Source organism: Liolophura sinensis, chromosome 7, assembly GCF_032854445.1.
Source record: "Liolophura sinensis isolate JHLJ2023 chromosome 7, CUHK_Ljap_v2, whole genome shotgun sequence".
NCBI lineage: Eukaryota > Metazoa > Mollusca > Polyplacophora > Chitonida > Chitonidae > Liolophura > Liolophura sinensis.
Window position 1 is genome coordinate 20317688 of NC_088301.1, and position 22983 is coordinate 20340670.

A 22983-nucleotide genomic window follows, 5' to 3' on the forward strand; every position below is an offset into this window, starting at 1 on the left:
TATCAAGCTATTCAGTTCACAGACATTACCACAAAAGCAACAAAGAATCACAACTAAACAAACAAATGACACACCTATGTTGTGTTGTGGTACTGGATCATCGTGTTGAGGTCTCGCCATTAAATGACTCGGCTGAAGTTCTGCATCCGGGTCTTTCTGAGACAATCCACGACGCCGTCTGTCAAGTAAACCACGGTAACGCAATCTTAAATAGATGATATCATTAAAATATATTCGAGAAAAAAATAAAAAAAGACACTTTTTGTATTTTTGTGAACTGATGTATTGTTGCCACGAATATATAATAAAATTATATACCAAAGCAAAGAACCTTAAAATAAAGAAAAGACGACACTTTTCCAGATGTATATATGCATCCATAAGGTATCCCGCATGAAGTTCATAAATATACCATTTTATATTTCTGATGTTGCACAACAGAAATATCTAAGTTCAAGATAAGCAAAATCGTGCACATTTGTAAGAAAATCGATAGTGCAGCGATGTTAATTTCACATGTTTGTAAATTTTAACCAATTAGGCTCGAGTTATTTGTATAAATGAAACGACTCCTGTTTCCGGTTGCTCTGACATGGCGCATCTAATGAACTTGCAAAAATTCCAGATTAAAAGTTGATTTTTGGAGTTACCAAGCACGTCAGGAAAAAAAACGGTTGTGTCCGTTTAGGTCTGTTTCCACCTCCACAAATAAGTAAATTTATGTTATTTGTTGCCTTTTCTTTTAACAAAAATCGAAAATATTAAGGCCAAAGATCAGGTACATGCATCAGTACCTGCGTATGATGAGGAAAACAACTACCACGACCAGCAGAACAACGCCTCCTGAGACTCCACCAGCTATACCGCCGACTGACATCTCAATATTTGAGCCATCCAACAGTGTCGCTGCTGCATATATAAAAAAACATGATTAAATGAAAGCTGAGGCAAAGTAGCGTAATGCCACTGGAACGGCGGAAGAGTTGATAGTATCACTATTACCATTTTTCACACGTTTGTCTCTTACTTCATCAGCGCTAACTCTGTTGTAAACTGACATGAGGCTGTACTTCCTCGGGTACATACGACCATTTGTCGTCCCTATTCTGTTTTTTACTTTCTACGCCGTACGTCTTTTTTTGTATTTCAACATAAAGCAGAATTCTGCTAGTGGATTAACCATTCTCAGAGGCATGATCTCTTGGCATTGTCACACTGTGCTCGCTGCTCCAGTTGTAGTCTCTATACAGTAGTGTTTAATATTGTACGCTACGCTCAAAACTTATCGGCCTTGCCCCAGATGTTCAGGCATGGCCATAGAAACTGCTTCACTGATCGAAGCGTAATGACCCAGCGATCATAATTTGCTTAACCTAAGTAACTGTCTCGAGACACTAAAGAACAAATGGGGATTTCGTTATGAAATCTTGGAAGTCTCAACAATTTAGTCCATTATGCCTTCTTTACAGAGGTCCCCCAGCTTATATCTGCACAGCTGGTACACGTGCCGTTCACGTGATCACACGTATGGTTCCCGTCCTTACATTGTCCACGCTCCTCCTGACACTGGTCACCGAATGTACCATTGGAGCAAGCTGGGGATGTACGACATAATACAAAGTACACTAGATGAATATTACAAAAAAAGTAAACATAAAGGTGAACCATGATATGTACACCTGGTTCGTCTAATAAATGGCGGACAGAGAGGATTGTGTGTTTCTGTGTTCACGGGTTTAGTTGGAAAGCTCTCTGTGGATTCTAAAGTTATCAGTGAAACACAGTGGCCGATGTTTTAGCTTTACAGGCTTTGCACACGTCAAGGATTACTTATGCATGTGGCACGAAATGGATGGAAACTGGTATACCAGCCGTCAACAAAACCAACATCCCAGGTAAACAATCTGAAGGCCGATTCCCAAAACGACGTGGAACACAAACCCCTATAGAACTAAGAAAGTAAATTAAGTATGAAATTAAGATAAGCAGTCAATCGTTTCAACAATGATGGAAAGACGCAAGAAATGTTGTAGGCAAGTGAGTAAAGTCACCATTAAATTAAATAACGTGCTAATATATATGTTGTCCACAATCAGAATATGTATCTCAGCTGAGCTTTGATCGTAAGTGTTCACATATCCAACTTAGCTATCAAATTAAGCATGATGAATAGACAGACAGCTCCTAACCGCGGGTTAAGCGGAATTAGATCTTATCATAAAGCAGAGTGCCAGAGATTCTGGGTGCTCTGTCCATACAGAAGGGAGGGATGGGATTAGGGCCGAACGGATAACGTACTGATCCTACAGAAATGTTATACCTCTAGCAGGACATGTTCTTATAAAGCTACTTCACTGCATCAAAATTGTTACAATACAACAAATGCGGTAATCTCAAATGAGGCTAAACCTCCACACGGTGGTCACTTCATAGAATGCTGGCATACGTCTCTACGAGAATGTCTCCTACCCGAAAGTATGCATGCATGGTAATGCAAATTATCGCTAAGTTCTAACGTGCGGTAGTTTGAACAGTGTCCTGATTGAAAAAAATCGACAACCACTCGTGACGTTACACTCGGCACTGATACAGTACTCACTACAGGTGTTTACACGGTTAATTCCCATTGACAATGGGTATATTACCTGTGTCACAACGTTTCCCTGTGTAGCCCGAATGACATCCTCCCTCACAGACACACCAGACGTAATGTTACAGGCAGGACTGATACAGTTCTCACTACAGGTGTTCACACAGTTTTCTCCCCATGACCCTGGGTATATTACCTGTGTCACAGCGTTCCCTAGGGTAACCCGGATGACATCCTCTTAAATAGACACCAGTCGTAACGTTACAGGCGGAACTAATACAGTTCTCTCTACAGGTGTTTACACGGTTATCTCTTCATAACCCTCGGTGACACCTGTAATGAGAACTGCACTAGTCTCGTCTGTAACGTTACGACTGGTACTTGTGAGAGACGATATCATCCGGGTTACACAGGGGAACGCTGTGACACAGGTAATATACCCAGTATAATGGGGAGATAGCTGTGTAAACCAAATATACAAAGGGTTATGGAGAAATACTAACAATTAATAATTACATCTAATCTAGTGCAAAAACAGCCAGATCTAAAGCCACCAAATAGATAAGTTCCTTTTACAAAATTGCGATTAAATACGTTAGCTCTACGTAATGGACTATGGGTTGATATTTCAACATCCTTGTGTCCTGTACAAAATTAAGAGAGACGGAAATGCGAATGTTGGTGTACGTATTTCGGCAGTACATACCAGCTTATTGTTCAAAACGTTGCGTTTTATAAGCTTCCTATTTGCATTTATTACTAAAAACTCAGTAGTTTCATCGGCTGGGACAGTTTAGAGAAAAGGGCAAGTAAAAAGACGGCCATTTTTGAGCCAATATCATATTCTAGACCAATCATACTTTCCCATTTTCTAATCTTCTGCACAAAACCTGAATCCACTGTTTCCTGTTTTGAGGGCATAAGCCGAACCTATTTTCATTTACCCACTGCGGTATGAACGTGGGATCCATTGGTGATAATGTAGATATCTGTGAATTTGAGTAAGCTAAATCTCTTTCGGAAAGATGCGCGGTTTAATCACCATTGTGGCAATAAGCTTGTGGCAGTTGGTGGGACCAATTGGTAATAATCCACACGTCTTGTATGACATCCTCCCTTACACACACCAGTATGATATCCTCAATTACACACACACCAGTATGACATCCTCCCCCACACACACCAGTATGACATCCTCCCTCACACACACCAGTATGACATCCTCCCTCACACACACACCAGTATGACATCCTCCCTTACACACACCAGTATGATATCCTCCCTCACACACACCAGTATGACATCCTCCCTCACACACACCAGTATGACATCCTCCCTCACACACACACCAGTATGACATCCTCCCTCACACACACCAGTATGACATCCTCCCTCACACACACCAGTATGACATCCTCCCTTACACACACCAGTATGATATCCTCAATTACACACACACCAGTATGACATCCTCCCTCACACACACCAGTATGACATCCTCCCTCACACACACCAGTATGACATCCTCCCTCACACACACACCAGTATGACATCCTCCCTCACACACACCAGTATGACATCCTCCCTCACACACACCAGTATGACATCCTCCCTCACACACCAGTATGACATCCTCCCTTACACACACTAGTATGACATCCTCCCTCACACACACCAGTATGGCATTCTCCCTCACACACACACCAGTATGACATCCTCCCTCACACACACCAGTATGACATCCTCCCTCACACACACCAGTATGACATCCTCCCTCACACACACCAGTATGACATCCTCCCTTACACACACACCAGTATGACATCCTCCCTCACACACACACCAGTATGACATCCTCCCTCACACACACACCAGTATGATATCCTCAATTACACACACCAGTATGACATCCTCCCTCACACACACCAGTATGACATCCTCCCTCACACACACACCAGTATGACATCCTCCCTCACACACACCAGTATGACATCCTCCCTCACACACACCAGTATGACATCCTCCCTCACACACACCAGTATGACATCCTCCCTTACACACACACCAGTATGACATCCTCCCTCACACACACACCAGTATGACATCCTCCCTCACACACACACCAGTATGATATCCTCAATTACACACACCAGTATGACATCCTCCCTCACACACACCAGTATGACATCCTCCCTCACACACACCAGTATGACATCCTCCCTCACACATACCAGTATGGCATCCTCCCTCACACACACCCAGTACGACATCCTCCCTCACACACACCAGTATGACATCCTCAATCACACACACCAGTATGACATCCTCCCTCACACACACACCAGTATGACATCCTCCCTCACACACACCAGTAAGACATCCTCCCTCACACACACTAGTATGACATCCTCCCTCACACACACCAGTATGGCATCCTCCCTCACACACACCCAGTATGACGTCCTCCCTCACACACACCAGTATGACATCCTCAATCACACACACCAGTATGCCATCCTCCCTCACACACACACCAGTATGACATCCTCCCTCACACACACCAGTATGACATCCTCCCTCACACACACCAGTATGACATCCTCAATCACACACACCAGTAAGACATCCTCCCTCACACACACACCAGTATGACATCCTCCCTCACACACACCAGTAAGACATCCTCCCTCACACACACTAGTATGACATCCTCCCTCACACACACCAGTATGACATCCTCCCTCACACACACCAGTATGACATCCTCCCTCACACACACACCAGTATGACATCCTCCCTCACACACACCAGTATGACATCCTCCCTCACACACACACCAGTATGACATCCTCCCTCACACACACCAGTAAGACATCCTCCCTCACACACACCAGTATGGAATCCTCCCTCACACACACTAGTATGACATCCTCCCTCACACACACCAGTATGACATCCTCCCTCACACACACACCAGTATGATATCCTCAATCACACACACCAGTATGACATCCTCCCTCACACACACCAGTATGACATCCTCCCTCACACACACCAGTATGACATCCTCCCTCACACACACCAGTATGGCATCCTCCCTCACACACACCAGTATGACATCCTCCCTCACACACACCAGTATGACATCCTCCCTCACACACACACCAGTATGACATCCTCCCTCACACACACCAGTATGACATCCTCCCTCACACACACCAGTATGACATCCTCCCTTACACGCACCAGTATGATATCCTCAATTACACACACACCAGTATGACATCCTCCCTCACACACACCAGTATGACATCGTCCCTCACACACACACCAGTATGACAACCTCCCTCACACACACACCAATATGACATCCTCCCTCACACACACCAGTATGGCATCCTCCCTCACACACACCCAGTATGACATCCTCCCTCACACACACCAGTATGACATCCTCAATCACACACACCAGTATGACATCCTCCCTCACACACACCAGTATGACATCCTCCCTCACACACACCAGCCGTAGCCTTATACGTGTGGATTATCACCAATGGATCCCACCAACTGCCATAAACTTATCCCCACACTGGCGATTAAACCGCGCTACTTTTCGAAAGAAATTTAACTTTTTCGAATTCAAAGATCTCTACATTTCAAACAAATTGTAAACTATTATGGCCTATGCGTACCTTCTTTACAGAGGTCACGCAGCCATCCGTCTGCACAGCTGGTACACGTGCCGTTCACGTGATCACACGTGTGGCTCCCGTCCTTACATTGTCCACACTTCTCCTGACAGTGGTCACCGAATGTACCACCGGGGCAAGCTGGGGATGTAATATATCATACAAGGTAAGCCAGCTGGATTAATATTACACGAAAAGTAAACATAAATTTGAACTAATATATGTAGGCCCCCTACGCTTAGTTTGTCTGATAAATGGCCGACAAAAGGCATTGTGTGTTTCTGTGTTCACGGGATTCCCAGGGAAGTTCTTTCTACACGCCAAAGTCACCAATGAAACACGCCGGACCTTTAGGACTAACTCTCAAATTCTAAAGATCATCCATATTTTCTGAAAACTTAACCTTAAAACGCAATATTCTTCTCAATCTTACACGCTTCAACTGAGAAAGATTAACACAGCTTCCTAAGGGAGTAACACGAATAGACATTTCTTCACCCTAAATCATGGCTACCTCCATACCTAAATGGAGTTAGAACTTCCAGTGACTTACGTTCACAACGAGGTCCTGTATATCCTATGGCACAGCGAGGATTCTCCAAGGGACAGTCCCCACTTACCCGGTCACAGACAGCTCCGCCATGACACTGACCACAGGTCTCCTTACAGTCAGGACCCCATGTATACGAGCTGCAGTCTGGTCGTGAGACGAATGTATAACACCTTCAGCTAATACTTGTATTCAGTCAAAAACCAGCATTATATAATTGCTTTCACTACATATACAGGTATCCACATCCCCTGTTACAGCTTTGCTATGTGTAACTTCAAAGTTATCTAACCAGAATTAAAAGTCTCTGGCATTGTACACAGTGCAATGAAGAAAATCTTGTACCGGCAAGTCATATGTAAAACAACAATGTGGGTTAGAACAGCAGTGTGACCCAGGAGCCTCTCACCAATGCAGTCGCTGGGAGTTCAAGTCCAGCTCATGTTGGCTTCCTCTCCGGTCATGCGTGGGAATGTTTGCCAGTAACCTGCGGATGGTCGTGGGTTTCCCACGGGCTCTGCGCGTTTTCCTCCCACCATAATGCTGCGTAAAGTAAAATATTCCTCGGTACGGCGTAAACCACCAAATATATAAATAACTTAACAGTGACGTATTTTTCCATAATGTACATAGGAAAATAATTTTCGGTTCTCAAAGGAAAACGCAGAGAAAAGAGAGAATGAGTTAGCTTTACCTGAATAAACCAGGAATAAACCTACATGTAAGCATCCTTAAATATGGATAAGGCCATCTTCGCACCATCATGCCATCAGCGATGAGATAACACGATGGCACGAAATGATGAGACGATGGCACGAAGTGAAAGCATGATGTGATGAGACGATGGCACTAAACGAAAACACAATGGCACAATGGCACGAAGCGATTACTAGCGATGTACCATCGCATCGTGCCATGGAGTCATCGCTTCATGCCGTCGTGCCATCGGCCTTAAGAGAAGTAATGTTGTGCATTATGGTACATACATTTTATTACTATAGTTTATATATAGTCTAACTGAATTTTCCTTGCAATAATATAAACGTGCAATATATATTGTGGTTTTACCTGATACTAAAGAAAGGTGATTTTTGTACCGAGTATGACCGATTTTACAAATAGCTGAATATAGGCGTCTGACTGAAGGAAAGAGACTGTGGTTTGGCTTTTTGTGCGTACACGCCTAGGGATAAGCGCTCAACGCTCAACGTATATATAAAAATATCAGCGGCACGAAATTAAAATGAAGCCTACAGAGCACTGCTCTGGGAGGGCGATGACACGAAGCGATGACACGAAGCGATGACCATCGCTTCGTGCCATCGCTCGAGATGGCATGAGGCGTCGGATATAGTACGATGGTATGTTGACGTCTTTATCCGGCTTTTTTACTTGAAGCCTAATCTCTTTTGCATTGTTTTAATGTCATTGCATATTAAATCTGGGACTAATGTACTAGCCCCAGGATAAATGTGATGACAACACTGCATGTTGAGTAATTCTACACTAGTGACGTCTAAAAATTTACACTATCATCACTGCAATATTTTTAAACTAATTCTGCATCAGTCACATCAATCAAGTGCACAAAAACATAGATCTATTTTGTCCAGAAAGTGTGACGAATCACAAAATGAATCTGTGCCTCTACACTTATGCATTACTTGTGCCTAATTCTGTCTAACTATTATGTGTGTAATACTTTCTTAAAGTGCAGCAGACTTTATACTTGATGCCCATGTACTACCATTCTAGACAGGTCGAGCTGAAGTTATATTTTATAGGCTGTAGACTAGTTATATCCCATTAACTTCTTATCTATGCTACTCTTGAATTAAGACCTAAATTAACCTCTGCACATTTTAAGTTCACGTGCTATTTGTATGTCTACCAATTGACTTTATAGTGATCTCACTTATGTTGTTGTTTTGTTTTGGCTTGAGTCATTAAAATGAATGCAACACCAACAATTTTTATCTGTCTGTTTGTGCTCGGTGAAGACAAAATATATTTTGCAAAATAGATGACATTTTGCAAAATGATTTGGTACGACAGGGAGAGAATCTGTTGTAAGGATACTTGTATCGGAAAGTAAAGATGAGAAACAGCTGGCCCGTCAATCTGGTACTTGGTAGGAGGACGTATTTCACCTGTTACATGTGACAATTTAGTAACTACCACACTGTCGTCGCTGCCTTGGTTTTACCCTCTATGTTGTACGTCTTTAATTATATTGTATTCCTATATAAAGCAAGATTCTTTGATTCCGCGAGGCCTGGTCCCTTTGCATTGTTTAAATGTTAGTGTGTGTTAAATGTGATGACAAGACAGGATTTTGAGTACCGGTAATTCTAAATCAATACGTCAGTTTACATCATTGTATTGTTTTACTTAATTCTGACTTAAATGCTTGGCCTTCCAAACTGCATATTGATAGTTCAATGTCTCCTGAATCCATTTCGATCGATTAAAACGTCTAATATGGAAGAAAAACGGTAGATTTTGGTGATCAGACATCAGAAAATCTACCCCAATTACGGCTGAGCCATCCTTGTGATGCAGGCATTTTTATGCCACAGACTGAGAAAAAATGGATCAGCTATATCATCGTAAACACCCTTTGATCACGGAGGACTCGATCGATTGTAGTCGTACATGTATGAGACTTGCTAATTCTACCATGCTATACAAAAAGGGAAGACCGAAGGATGAGGCTTATATCCCGCTCCCCAAAAACAAATAAAAAAGAAAAGAAAAGTCGGGATTTTCACTCATAGAATGCAGAAGTTGTATGGTTACTTGCTTGTTTGAAACAACAGGCTGTGACCCGAACTGTAGGGATCCGCTGGAATTGCCACGAGGCTACAGAGCGGCCCTCCTGTTCACACCACGCACATCGGGTGCGGGATACCTTACAGCATGCCGTACCTTGATGCCCGTAACGGGACTCAGATAAAGTTTAAATGGGCATTTTATCAATCACTGTTTCTATTCAATATAACTCGAGCCTTTTCTTTTCTTTTTATTTTTTTTTGGAGGGGGGGGGGGGTAAATATTACAGGTGAGCTCTATTGTTACTATCACTGGTGTTGAGCGACAAACCTTTCTACCTCGTCACTACAACTCACGATCCGCTGGCCCGATAGTATGGATCCTCGCATGGCAGCGGGTATCGCTCGACCTGGCCATAAACATTATAGTCTGTGGGCTGTGAAACCATGCCAAATTTTTCACGGGTACTACTATGTCCAATTCATGGCAGACAAACCAGAGGGGAGCACGTTTGCGTCATCTACGAATGTGAGTGAAAATCGGTCATCGTATCGCCAAGTCGCTATGCTGTACACGCTCTTCAAGGATCTGAAACAACTCCGGTATCTTTCAAAATATTTGTGGCAGAAGTGTTTTACTTGTATGATTTTCAGGGTGCTAATTAAGAGGTGCACACGTAGGGTAATTATGGACTAAGTCGTACGATGACCAATCGTGGAAGAGCACACCTAGGCCTAATGCATGGATTCGGCAATGCTTTGCAGGGCTATTCAATTCATAGCCCGGGCAGGTGTTACTGGAGGTCACACGACCAGGCCTTCGCGTCGACAAGACAGGCAGAGAGTCCAAGTTTACCATTTTTTAGAATAGAAATAGCTAAGATAATATTTTTAAAATTAAGTATTGCGTCTTGAGGACAATTAGTGTGAAAATAAAGTCGTTGGGGATCTCCTTTAAGCATTTACATGAACAGTTAAAATAAACTCCAACTGAGGTAAACTGACATGTATTGAGGCCGTATTTCACCGGTGACCATTTGCTAGCTATCACAATATCGTCGCTTCTCTGGTTTTACTCTCTATGCTGTATGTCTTTATTTATATTGTATCGCTGCATAAACCAGGTCTCTGCTGATGGACTAAGCTTCGCCAGGGCCTTGCCCCTTTGCCTTCTTTTAAAATTTTGTGTGTTAAATGTAATTGCAATTTATCACTTTTAGTAATTCTAGAAAGTCCAGTTAGTTGCAACTCAACATTTTTAGTAATTCTAGACCAGTCTAGTTATTGCAATTCAGCATTTTTAGTACTTCTAGGCCAGTTCAGTTAATTGCAATTCATCATTTTTAGTAATTCTAGGAAAGTCCAGTTAATTGCAATTCAACATTTTTAGTAATTCTAGACCAGTCTAGTTATTGCAATTCAGCATTTTAGTAATTCTAGGCCAGTTAAGTTAATTGCAATTCATCATTTTTAGTAATTCTAGGAAAGTCCAGTTAATTGCAATTCAACATTTTTAGTAATTTTAGACCAGTCTAGTTATTGCAATTCAGCATTTTAGTAATTCTAGGCAAATCCAGTTAATTGCAATTCAGCATTTTTAGTAATTCAGAGCCATTCCAGTTAATTTGCAATTCAACATTTTTAGTAATTCTAGACCAGTCTAGTTATTGCAATTCAGCATTTTATTAATTTTAGGCAAGTCCAGTTAATTGTAATTCAGCATTTTTAGTAATTTTGAGCTATTCCAGTTAATTGCAGTTGCGCATTTTTAGTAATTCTAGGCCAGTGCAGTTAATTGCAATTCAGCATTTTTAGTAATTCTGAGCCATTTCAGTTAATTGCAGTTGAGCATTTTTAGTAATTCTAGGCAAGTCCAGTTAATTACAATTCAGCATTTTTAGTAATTCTGAGCCATTTCAGTTAATTGCAGTTGAGCATTTTTAGTAATTCTAGGCCAGTCCAGTTAATTGCAATTCAGCATTTTTAGTAATTCTGAGCCATTTCAGTTAATTGCAGTTGAGCATTTTTAGTAATTCTAGGCCAGTCCAGTTAATTGCAATTCAGCATTTTTAGTAATTCTGAGCCATTTCAGTTAATTGCAGTTGAGCATTTTTAGTAATTCTAGGCCAGTCCAGTTAATTACAATTCAGCATTTTTAGTTATTGTAGACCAGTCCAGTTAATTGCAGTTTAGCATTTTTAGTAATTGTAGACCAGTCCAGTTCATTACAATACATCAGTTTTAGTAATTCTAGACCAGTCCAGTTCATTACAATTCAGCATTTTTAGTAATTCTAGGCCAGTCCAGTTCATTACAATTCAGCATTTTTAGTAATTCTAGGCCGGTCCAGTTCATTGCAATTTAGCATTTTCAGTAATTCTAAGCCAGTCCAGTTAATTGCAATGCAAATCGCTGCAATTTTTTGAAACCTATAATTCTGTTTACGGCTTGGCGCTGGAGGTTGTGTAATTTGCTACTATTTAAACAATTTAATGAACAATTAGAACAAAACCCCAACTGAAGTGAACTGACAAGCGGTCGTATTTCACTCAATACATGTGACTGTATGTCAACTATCACATTGTCGTGGCTTTGCTCTGTACGCTGTACGTCTTTGTTTATAGACCGGCCCGGATAGCACAGTTGGTAGAGCGTCCGCTTTGGGACCGGTAGATCCAGGATCAATCTTTGATCGAGTCACACCTAAGACTTTAAAAGAGGAAGTTGTAACTTCCTCGCTTGGCGTTCAGCATGAAGGGGATAGTGCAACGACTGGTTGACCCGTATCAGTATAATGGCTCGGGCGGGGCGGCTTGCTTGCCTTCGGTAAGTCGTCTCAGTGAGGCAGCACTAATCAAAAGAGCGGTGGAAATCCGTCCTGCAACAAGGAGGCACATTACACGTACATGCACCCTAATGATTCCTTCGTCGTCATATGACTGAAAAATTGTTGAGAACGACGTTAAACCCCAAGCACTCACTCACTCACTCTTTGTTTATATTTTATAAAAAAAATGCACAGTTTTTATATGATGGATGAAGCGTCGGGTGATAAAAAAATCAGGCCAACACTTACCTGCAAAAATAACCAAAGAATTTAGAAAGTACAGGGTATAAAGCGCGAAATTAGGACGGGATCATGCAAAGAGAAGAAGTAGTTTCCAAACACTTACTTGATGTACAATTGTAAGCCTGAAAGCCACTCTCACACCTGGGTGATAAATTCGGACATTCACTAGTGTCCTTGTCACAAGCAGTATTATTCCAGCAATGTCCACATTCCTCACCACAGTCTGTACCCCATCGGCCATTCACACACTCTAGTGAGAAAAAACACAATGATATTGTTAATTTCATATTTCTTGAAGTGAAAATCACATTCACGAAATCAAACTAAAGGACACATTTTAAATATAGTGCATACAAAATTAAGAGTGCAGGAAATCTTATTTCTCAACCAATGAGATTAGCCTAGTAGAGAAGACAAATATCTTGAATATAATTATATATCGTGTCAATATACTATATAACGTTTCTCGTAATTACAACATAATTTTCTCATAATAAATGAAAGTTTCAAGTAGCGTAAAAATATTATTTACTTTAAAAGGAAAGGGTTTTACAGTTTTCCCTGATACAAACACAGACTGAATATGAACGGCGAAACATGTGACGTGCGCATAACTGAAGTTCAGACGAAAATATAATTTAGCTAACCTACACTTCTCCACGTGTGACAGCAAATCTGTCGTCCTACACAACGTAGAGCACGATGGCTGACAATCGTATCTTTCCACAGAAACTGTCCAGTAATTACGCTAAAACAAACTGTCTCGGCCTTTACAGAAGTAAGTCTCCCGTAGTCTTCGAATATTTGTCGCGTTGTAATAATGCATACAAATGGTTTCATAAAATGTCTTATATCTAGATACCAAGAGGCCTTGTGTACATCTACATTGTGAAGGTTTGTAGATCTGAGTACTTGACTGCCGCTTACTTTCACACCAAAGTCCATGGTCATCACATCGATAGCAGCACGTGTCTGTCACACATTCGTTGTCACACATCTCTCCATACCAGCCCTCGGAACAAACTATAACAGTGGAATAATAATAATAATCATACTGTGAAAGCTTATGACACACAGTCAGCGTTATTACTTACATGAATATCGGAAGACTTGTAGATAACAATTTATTATTTGTATAAAGGTGAAATGTCAGGATTTCCTTTACTAACAAAAGAGATATCTCATTGGCTAGAGATAGATATTGCTTTTGTTGTTACACTCCCCGACAACATGACGTCAAAAAGAAACATGGTGTTTTGTGAAATTCCAATCCCAACTTTTCCAGTCAAAGTTCAGTCAACTTTAACATTTCTTACGTCACGCAACAAGACACGACGTCATGTGCGACTTTACGCTATATACACAAGTCTGTGAGGGCCTACAGATAAAAACATTGCTTAAACTTCATATACACAAAATCACGATATTGTCAAAATTTAAATAATAAATAGAATATTGCACAGCGAAAGTTGGATATCATAAATATGTTTTTTTTTTTTTTTTGGTGAACGGTCTCTTGTGTTATCTTTTCACATCTCCCTCAAAAAATATTTATGATATTTAACCTTTATTGTGCATTATCCCATATATATTTTTAATTGCAGGATGTAATTTGTATAATGGTGTGCATGGAAAGTGATACTGATGATTATCAGATGATCCAGAAGACCATTAGAAAATCGTGAAGTCCATGATAAGATCATGATGACAATTGCAAGAATTGGAAAATCGTGAAGTTCATTAGATGTGAAGACAATGAAAAGATCGTAAAGATCATAAGAAGATCTTGAAAACTATCGGAAGATCGTGAAAACAATCGTATAATTATAAAAACCATCAAAACTTCGTAAAGATAATATAAAATCTATAAAATAATCATGAGAACCATCAGAAAATGAAGTATGTGGATTTAAATTTCTGGTGAAGCGTTCCAGCCATTGATACATGCTGGCGTGTAATTTTGGGGTCTAACGCCCGGGAAATGTTTCAAGCAGGAACCGTGTGTTTGAACATCTAATGGCACTCTGATGACAATCCTGTTAATTGATCTACTAGTAAGTTTGTTTTAGTCAAACAGATCAGAAAAAAAAAATCATTTTGTTGAATAGGCATTAATATGGGGTTGATATGAGGAATGGTACGAGGAAACGGTCTGATGGTTGCTTAGGCTCACTAACGCTAACCACACTTTCCGATCCATGTAACGCCTCGTGTTTCGTATGAGGCTTTCAATCAGGTGTTTTTTTAAGTAAATTGCGACGCTCTGTGCTTTCTCTGTGGTTTTACCCGTTTCCCTCCAAGAAAACCGACAGACGTCGTAGTAGTAAAACATTTTTTTGAGTACATCACCAAATAACAATCAAATGAATACATCGGTCACTTTCCCTAAACCTATTGATTGTGATGTAATGGAAACAACAGTGTCTCAATCAAAATATTATAAGCAATTAATCTTGCTTACCAAACAGTCTTACTTGACAAAGTGTCAACGGTGTTGATAAATTCGACGGTAAGCTTATCCGGACCGTGTTTCCTGTTGTCGGCTTACTGTCGTTACAACTACCGTTGACGATATCCCCAGGACCTTTGTCACTGTCTGTCGTGTCTGTATAACATGTAGTGTAGCTCTGATTGTTCATCCCCACACTCAGAGTAAAGCTGTTCAGTCGTGAACCGCCTGGAATGTATGTACACGTAACATACAATACCGGACTGTCTTCGTGTGAGTCAAATTCATTTACCTACATTTACGTAAATAAGGACGCCGAACTTCGAGTTAACCTGATAGTTCTCATCTCGAGAGCATTATGGCAAAACAATCTCAAGATGTGTCACCGCTTTAGATTCTAAGGTTTATCTGTAATGAACCCTGTTGATTTCCTCTTCTTATATGCCCCACAATCATCATTTCTGGCTTCTGTGCTTTGGGGTTCATAGTTCCTATGAACAAGAGCGTAGAAATATCACAGTAATAACGCATAAACATTTATCAGCGATGATCGACTGTGTGCTTTCAGCTTCTCATGCCTTTTGTTGAAAGTAAATCGATGCGTTTCTTTGACACCTGTCAGATATTTTGCTCCGCAATCTTTAGTTACAAGTATTACTATTTTTTATTTTTATATTTTTGCTGAAGTAATGCAAGCAAAGATTTATCTCATGCATCGATTTATAACTGATTATAACTGTTATCGGTGAAAAAAACGCACCGGTACGTATATCGATTTTTATTACCTTCTACTACGAAGTCATAAACTTACTCGCATTGCTTTAGCCGATTTTTTCACTATATGACAGTCGATCCGAGAATAAGGAAACAGTTGTTGCTCAGATTTACACACATCTAGAAAACGAACATCTCGATGAACCACAATACTGGTCACAATAATTCATGTTACATAGACACATGTAGAACTGTAACTCGAAACCAGTCACATCCCATACCTGCAGGCCCGAAACATAATCAGGAACAACTTGTGATAGTTACGTGACCACTGTGATTAGACCTGGTGAGACTCCTCATTGCGTAAAACTGAATGACAATTGGATCACCTAACCGGATCACTTAACACAAATCCACCTGCTCTTGTATCAGATTAGATCACACTTACTACTAACCCATCGTTGAACAACGTTTTCCTGTATCTCTTGGTTTTGACGTTAGGTTCCAGGTATGGTGTCGATCACATACTGTCCCGACGTGTTGAAGGGATACTAAGAGAAGGGAGAAGATAAACCTTGACCGCCGATGGCTTGCTTCGGCTATAACGGTTTCGCCGTGCAACCAAAACTTGGTTTGTATATTTATTTATTTATTTGATTGGTGTTTTACGCCGTACTCAAGAATATTTCACTTGTACGACGGCGACCAGCACTATGGTGGAAGGAAGCAGGGGCAGTACCCAGTTAAAACCCACGCCCATCATTAGATTGCTGGCAGACCTTCCCACGTACGGCCGGAGTAAGGAGCCAGCATGAGCTGGACTTGAGCTCACAGCGACTGGATTGGTGTGAGGCTCCAGTGTCATCACGCTGTGCTGGCGTCCTAACCACCTCGGCCACGGAGTTTCCCGCCCATGTAACCAAAACAGTTTTACAAGTATCATACGTAATCTGCATGTAACTTGCGGGTCTGTCATTACATATTAAAATAGGGCATGCACGTTTTGAATTACGAGCTCAGTTGTGAGTAAATCCTTCTTAAACATTCTTTGGCATTCCTCTAACAGGTTATAATCACTTACATGGTTTGTATAATGTACCACATTTTTCGACCCTGTTGTAAATCTGGAATCTGTAAATACTGTACGTGTTGTTCAGTGTTACCATCCACCAGCTTCGTAAATCATTCTGTGTGTGAGTACAAGGTGTTTCCTGCAGATAATGACCCACTTTACCGTCCACGGCGAGTTCAGATGTGTAGAACCGCTCAGTATCATTATAGTCAGATGATTGGTACGTCGTCTGGTGCAGCGCCACGTTACCTACGAAGTCAAATTGGTGCAATTTCTAATTTAATATTACACAACAAATCGTATGTTATAAACATCATGTACATGTAAATAAGAATCATCAAATGTAAAAAGTATTATCGTGATCTGTTTTTATTCCATCTTTCTACAGGACATGAATAACAAGAAGTTAACTATGGATGTAGTGAAATACATAATATCTTTTGGAGGCCTGCACACATTCAACGTTTGATTGCAATATGTGGATGAGATGTAGGAATATGTTTTGCAAATGAGGCCCAACTTTTACCTCCAAATCTTCTACAAACTGGCTTACTGAGTGGCTGTGGTTCTCTTTTGTGTGTTACCGGCTTTATTTCTTATTTGTATAATTTCTTACATACCTTTGTCTTTGAGAGTTAGTGTTAAACGTTGTTTTGGAAATGGATTTTGCGATTATCGACTTGGAACGCCTATTACGTTCTACGAGTGGTATATGAATGTCGGACTCGACACTTATATTTACACTTATTTAAGAATAATACACTTGTATCAAAGGTGTCTCCAGTTTGTTTTTCACAGATGTCACCATGTTCGGTCAAAAGCAGTTACTAGGGTAACCTATGTGGACGTTTTCACTATATGTAGGAAAGGACGTTACGCCAGAGGACGTTACGACGACACCGCAAAACGGCCTTCAGAGGGATGTTTATCAAAACCGTCCTTGACTTCGCGCGGAAAACGTTTGTATCTCATAACACACTTCCACAAATTATGACCGCCAGAAAGTCTTACAGTAACAGTTAAATGGTTAACTTTTGAAAGAGTGAATATACGCTGGTTGGAGATATTTCCTCCACGTGGTAGGTATAATTGCAATCAAGTGAAGCTTTTGCACATCAAACGTTGATAATTTCATGTTTATAGCGGATAAGAGTTAATACAGAAATGGGCAGAGCTGGTTTCAATTTCCTTGTTACAGATCACTATTGCTGGAATTAAATCAGCTTGTGACACAGCTTGGTTTGCTCACTAGATTGCTGTATGAATTACTTCGAAACAATGGACTGATACTGAAACTATAGTCTTCCACTAGCAAACAAAACACAGTATATTTGATTCATGTTTTCATCTATACGACCTCGGTCAGCATTATTGTGAGATAACAATATTTATTTGATTTCAAGAAATATTTGTGTGAAAACATGTGTTTTCTCCTCTTTATTCGGTAGTCACTGTTCTGTGTTTTGCCAAAAATCTCCAGTATCCAGCCATTTTGGGCTCGTCAACTGTCGTCTGTTTCTTTTAGTCACTCGCCTGTATTTAGCTATCTGTAAATGTCACCATTCTAGCTACCACAATTGCCTATAGTCAGTCTCACGTGAGAACAGAATTTCTACACAATGATATGTTGGACCTCCATATTCTTGCACAGAAAATGAAGTTAGAGCACTTTTCTAATTCATGATTTTACACCGCATCGCCTCGGTTTTGACGTGATGAACTCATTGCTTCGTTGTTAAAAAAAAAGTGTCATGGTGGATAATGGACGGAGTTCAATATGTTAAACTGCTGTCGACTTTAATTTAAACCCTCTTTTCCACACTGCCATATTTGACATTGTTCGCACCTTTTAGTATAATATAGCCTTCATCAATGAATTATATTTCATTTCTTGAGTTATATGATCGCACGACAGTGTCGTTTTAGAGTTGGGTGTTATGAAAGTCTGTTACAAAAAACAGCTAGTGTATTCCCTGATATAGTAGTGTTGGTTGTATTACTACGTGAAGTTTGTTCTAACCGCATGTTGGTGCAGCTATTGTAAAACAAATTACTCTCCACGCCCAATATCCAGCGTGACACTTGCTTGTGAAAAATTATGACGTCATCCATGGTAATGAGTTCTTGATGTTGAGACTAGGCTCATGGAGTTTAACATGTTTATACATGTATTACGGTATAAACGAGGACGATCTACTAATTTGATACACGGGCATGTGGACAAACCCATCGTCATGAAATGCCAGGTGAGACCCAGCTTTTTTTACATCCAAATCTCACAAAAAATGACACTTGTCGTACTCAAGAATATTCTATTTTTGTACAACGGCGAGCAGCATTATGTCTGGAATAACCGGACAGAGCCTGGGAGAAACCCACGCCCATCCACAGTTGCTGCCAGACCTTCCGCAGAGGACACCAGCATGAGTTCGAGTTGAACTCAGAGCGCTAACCACCTGGAGACTTAGCAATTCGACATTCGACATAGAATGTTTTCAGTACATGTAGGAATGGACGGGTTCAGAAAACGGCTTTCTACTTCGCGCGGAAAACGTCAGTATCTCATCAAACCCCTTTAGACATTATGATTGCAAGAAAGTTACTAGAGTGACTGTTAAATGGTTAACTTTTATTGTGGCTGCCGATTTTACATCTACAGGGTAAGTATGATTGCATTCAAATGAAACTTTCACACCCAAGTCGAGAATTTCATCTTTATAATCAGTAATGTAACAAGTGATTCATAGAGAAATAGCCAAAATGGCCACTTGGTTGTTTGTTTTACCTTGTTACACGTTACCGTTTGGCCTTAAGTAGACCTTTGAAACAATGGACTGATATTGGGGATAGTCTTCATGTGGCAAACAGAATCATATATTTAAAGAACAACACTTTGTGAATCCGAAGGTAGTCTTGCTTTTAGTTACATATTTCAAACTCGTACCTTTACTATTTATAGTGTTAACATGGTTTTAAAATTATCTGGTACGGAGAATCGGCCCCAGGGATGTACGATAAGAAAGTGCAAATTTCAAGATCTCAGTTAAGTAGTATAAAACTTGTTCAAAGTGCCCATTGATTGATTTTTTTTGATTGATTTTTTATTCACCTCGATGGAATAGATTACAATCATGATTAAATAAACTAATTATGGGAATAAACTCTAAGTAAGCTTGTTTTATTCCGTAACAATGTAAACAGATACACTTAAATAGTAAAACATTGTAGACGTGATATATAATAGTAGACATGTAGAGTATTAAATTAGTTTGAAAATATAATAATGTGTCATGCTAATGTAATAGCGTATGTGCAACATACCAACCAAAAAGAAACTAAATTTCCAATAAATATTTTTTGGCCTCAGATTTACATAGAAAGGTTGGACAAACCAGCCGTAGGTTTGTTGTTAATTTGTTCCATTCCCGTGGGCATGTTATATATAGGGCATAATAAGATAAGTTGCTTCGATATATGGGCCATAAAAATCTAAAGGTCGACCTCTGGTATTGTATTGATGTGTGTGGTCCATTTTGGTCCAATAAAATGAATGACTCGGTGGGACACATTCTTGATAAAATAATTTATGTGACTGTAATAAAGTTGAATACAGAATGGTGTCAGTAAGTGATAGAATTTCAAAATGGCGGAAAAGAGGTACGCTATGTTGAAGTCTTTTGGATAGAGTAACGGTGCTTGATTTTGCAAACGCTGGATAGCTTAGAGATGATAGATGTAAGTGCTACCCCATATGATATTTCCACAGGAAAAATAAGGGTTGATGACTGATCAATAGAGGATAAGGAGAGTTTTCGTTTTGACGACATTTTTCTATGCTTTAGTATCCCTATATTACGGGATGGTTTCGTACAGATAAAACAGATAAAATCAATATGTGTTGTCCAACGCGGCTTATTGTTACCTAAGAATTTAATTTTTGAAATTTTTTTAAAATGATTATTCAAAAAAGTTGAAACTGGTAATGCATCTGTTTTTTCTTAGTCAGGGGTAGAATAAACATATATTTTGTTTTGTTAATGTTTAAAGACAGACGATTTGCACAAAGCCAGGTACTGAGTTTCTCCTGTTCATGAGACATTACTTTTATAGCGGTTGTAGTGTCATTTGAGGAGATAATTGCGCTAGTGTCATTGGCAAAGAGAATGAGATGAAGAAGTTTAGTCGATTCTTAATTGTCATTTAAGAACAAAAGAAAGAGGAGATGTCCAAGAATAGAGCCCTGTCGTACACCACAAGTTAAAGTTTTAGTTTAGAGAGTGCATTATGAAATTATACATGATGAAATCTCTTTGATAAATAACTCTTGGTCCAATCATTACAAACATTCTTGAAGCCGTAAAGTTCTAATTTCTTAAGTAAAATATCGTGATTAACGGTATCAAAGTGTTTTGATAAATCAAGAAAGGTGACAATAGAATACTTTTTATCTTCCTTGACAGAATTAAGTTTATTGTACAAGGAACAAGCCGTGGAATATTTTACTAAAGCCTGTAAGCACTGATATCCGTCTATAATTTACGAATTTGTCAGGTTTTCCAGTTTGAATATTGGCATATTTGGTATACTGAAATTTTCTCAACCTTTAAGCAGTTTGGTATACACCCTGACGAGAAAGATAAGTTTATTATATGTGAAAAGGGAGTACTTATTTTGTCGGAACTAGATTTTAAATTTTGACGGGAATTCCATCGGACGGGTTTTAAGACCTGCAATGACGATTTTACGTCAGAGAACGCAATGATTGGAAAGGGAAAATTGTTGACTACAGGGTTCTCCAGATAATCTGAAAAATTTGCTTGTACTTGTGGAATTTTAGAATCCAGTTTTAAATCATTGAAAATATGCATTAACATTGTTGGCGATTACACTATTGTCGGTTATATCTGTATCAATAATATTGAAGGATGGGGGTAGCTGTGAAGAAGAGGAAGAATGCATCCATTGCAACGTTTGCGTTTTAAGTTTCATTGTAAACAAAATCCCTGTTTTTTTGTTGAATTGACTGAATAAAAGATTCCCTTTCGTAGGTAGTTAATTTACGATACTGTACAGTGTTTTTGTGTAGGCTGCTTCTCGTGTTCAAGTTTACTGATGTGGAAAATGGAAAAGTGGTCATTGATATTAGTAAAAAGAATTCCAGAGATCAGAGAATCGGTATGGAAGTTAGTGAAAATATTATCAAATAATCAATCTGTGGCAGAGCGCGATTGAACCCTTACCGGCTTAGTAGTCTATGGACTAAAAAATAATTAGATTTCATAACTTCAAAAAAACAATTTTGATGGGTGGCGATGATTAAATTTGAAAAGATCTATATTGAAGTCACCCATAATAATTTTTTTGGTTTTCCTTTTGAAGAATGATTGGAATAGATAACTTCCTTATTGAACTCTTCCAAATATTTGCCCGGTGGTCGACAGACAATTTTGGACAGATAATTTTTATTGAGAATTTTTGCCTATACAAAAAGAGATTCATAGCAGCCAGTGTTATCAAGAAAACACGGAAATAAAAGCAGATTCTATGTTAGAATTAACATACAGCATAAGCTCTCCACCTTTACGACTTTTCCTTTGCACAGAAAAGCTTCCATGTCCAGGAATATCGAATAGGGAACTAGATATAGAGGACAACATTCAGAAAATCCAAAAACAGAGAAGGGATAATTGTGAATAAAGCTCGATATCTCTTATAGTTAAGTTATATAATCATAGAAGAGATGGCTGCATAGTAATAATAGGCCGCCAAAAATGTAGTCTCGATCAAAGCCGCCAATTTCGAGGTCAAACGATGTTTTTAATTTAACGCATGAAGATCGATTTTACCCAGACAAGAATATTTTTACTGGAATGCTCACCTATGAATTTGTACGTGCTGTCAAAGTCTCGTGTTGGTTAACCTTTGTCTTTACATGTAAAACATTAACTTAAAAAATCAGTTTTGTCCTGGTTTAGCAAGTTAAAAATACGTGTTTTTGTCGACGTCTGAAGATTTTGTTGAACAGTGAACTGACGATGTCACTTTGGAAACCACGTAGGACTTGGAAAAACACTT

At 39.6% G+C, this 22983-nt stretch overlaps 2 protein-coding genes across 2 annotated transcripts in view; both read right to left on the reverse strand.

Moving 5' to 3' along the window:
• LOC135469946 (receptor-type tyrosine-protein phosphatase kappa-like) overlaps positions 1-15457 on the reverse strand; it is a 32115-nt gene extending 16658 nt beyond the window's left edge. Inside the window, exons 1-7 of the mRNA XM_064748605.1 lie at positions 15135-15457; positions 13601-13696; positions 12777-12923; positions 6836-6979; positions 6286-6423; positions 795-909; positions 75-178 (exon numbers count right to left, since the gene is read on the reverse strand). Coding sequence (XP_064604675.1) covers positions 75-178; positions 795-909; positions 6286-6423; positions 6836-6979; positions 12777-12923; positions 13601-13696; positions 15135-15312 — 922 coding nt within the window. The 5' untranslated portion in view covers positions 15313-15457. The remainder of the gene's footprint in view (positions 1-74; positions 179-794; positions 910-6285; positions 6424-6835; positions 6980-12776; positions 12924-13600; positions 13697-15134) is intronic.
• LOC135469947 (cell death abnormality protein 1-like) overlaps positions 1-22983 on the reverse strand; it is a 116009-nt gene that overhangs the window by 91618 nt on the left and 1408 nt on the right. The window contains exon 3 of the mRNA XM_064748606.1: positions 16918-17157. Within this exon, the coding sequence (XP_064604676.1) occupies positions 16918-17157 (240 nt within the window). The remainder of the gene's footprint in view (positions 1-16917; positions 17158-22983) is intronic.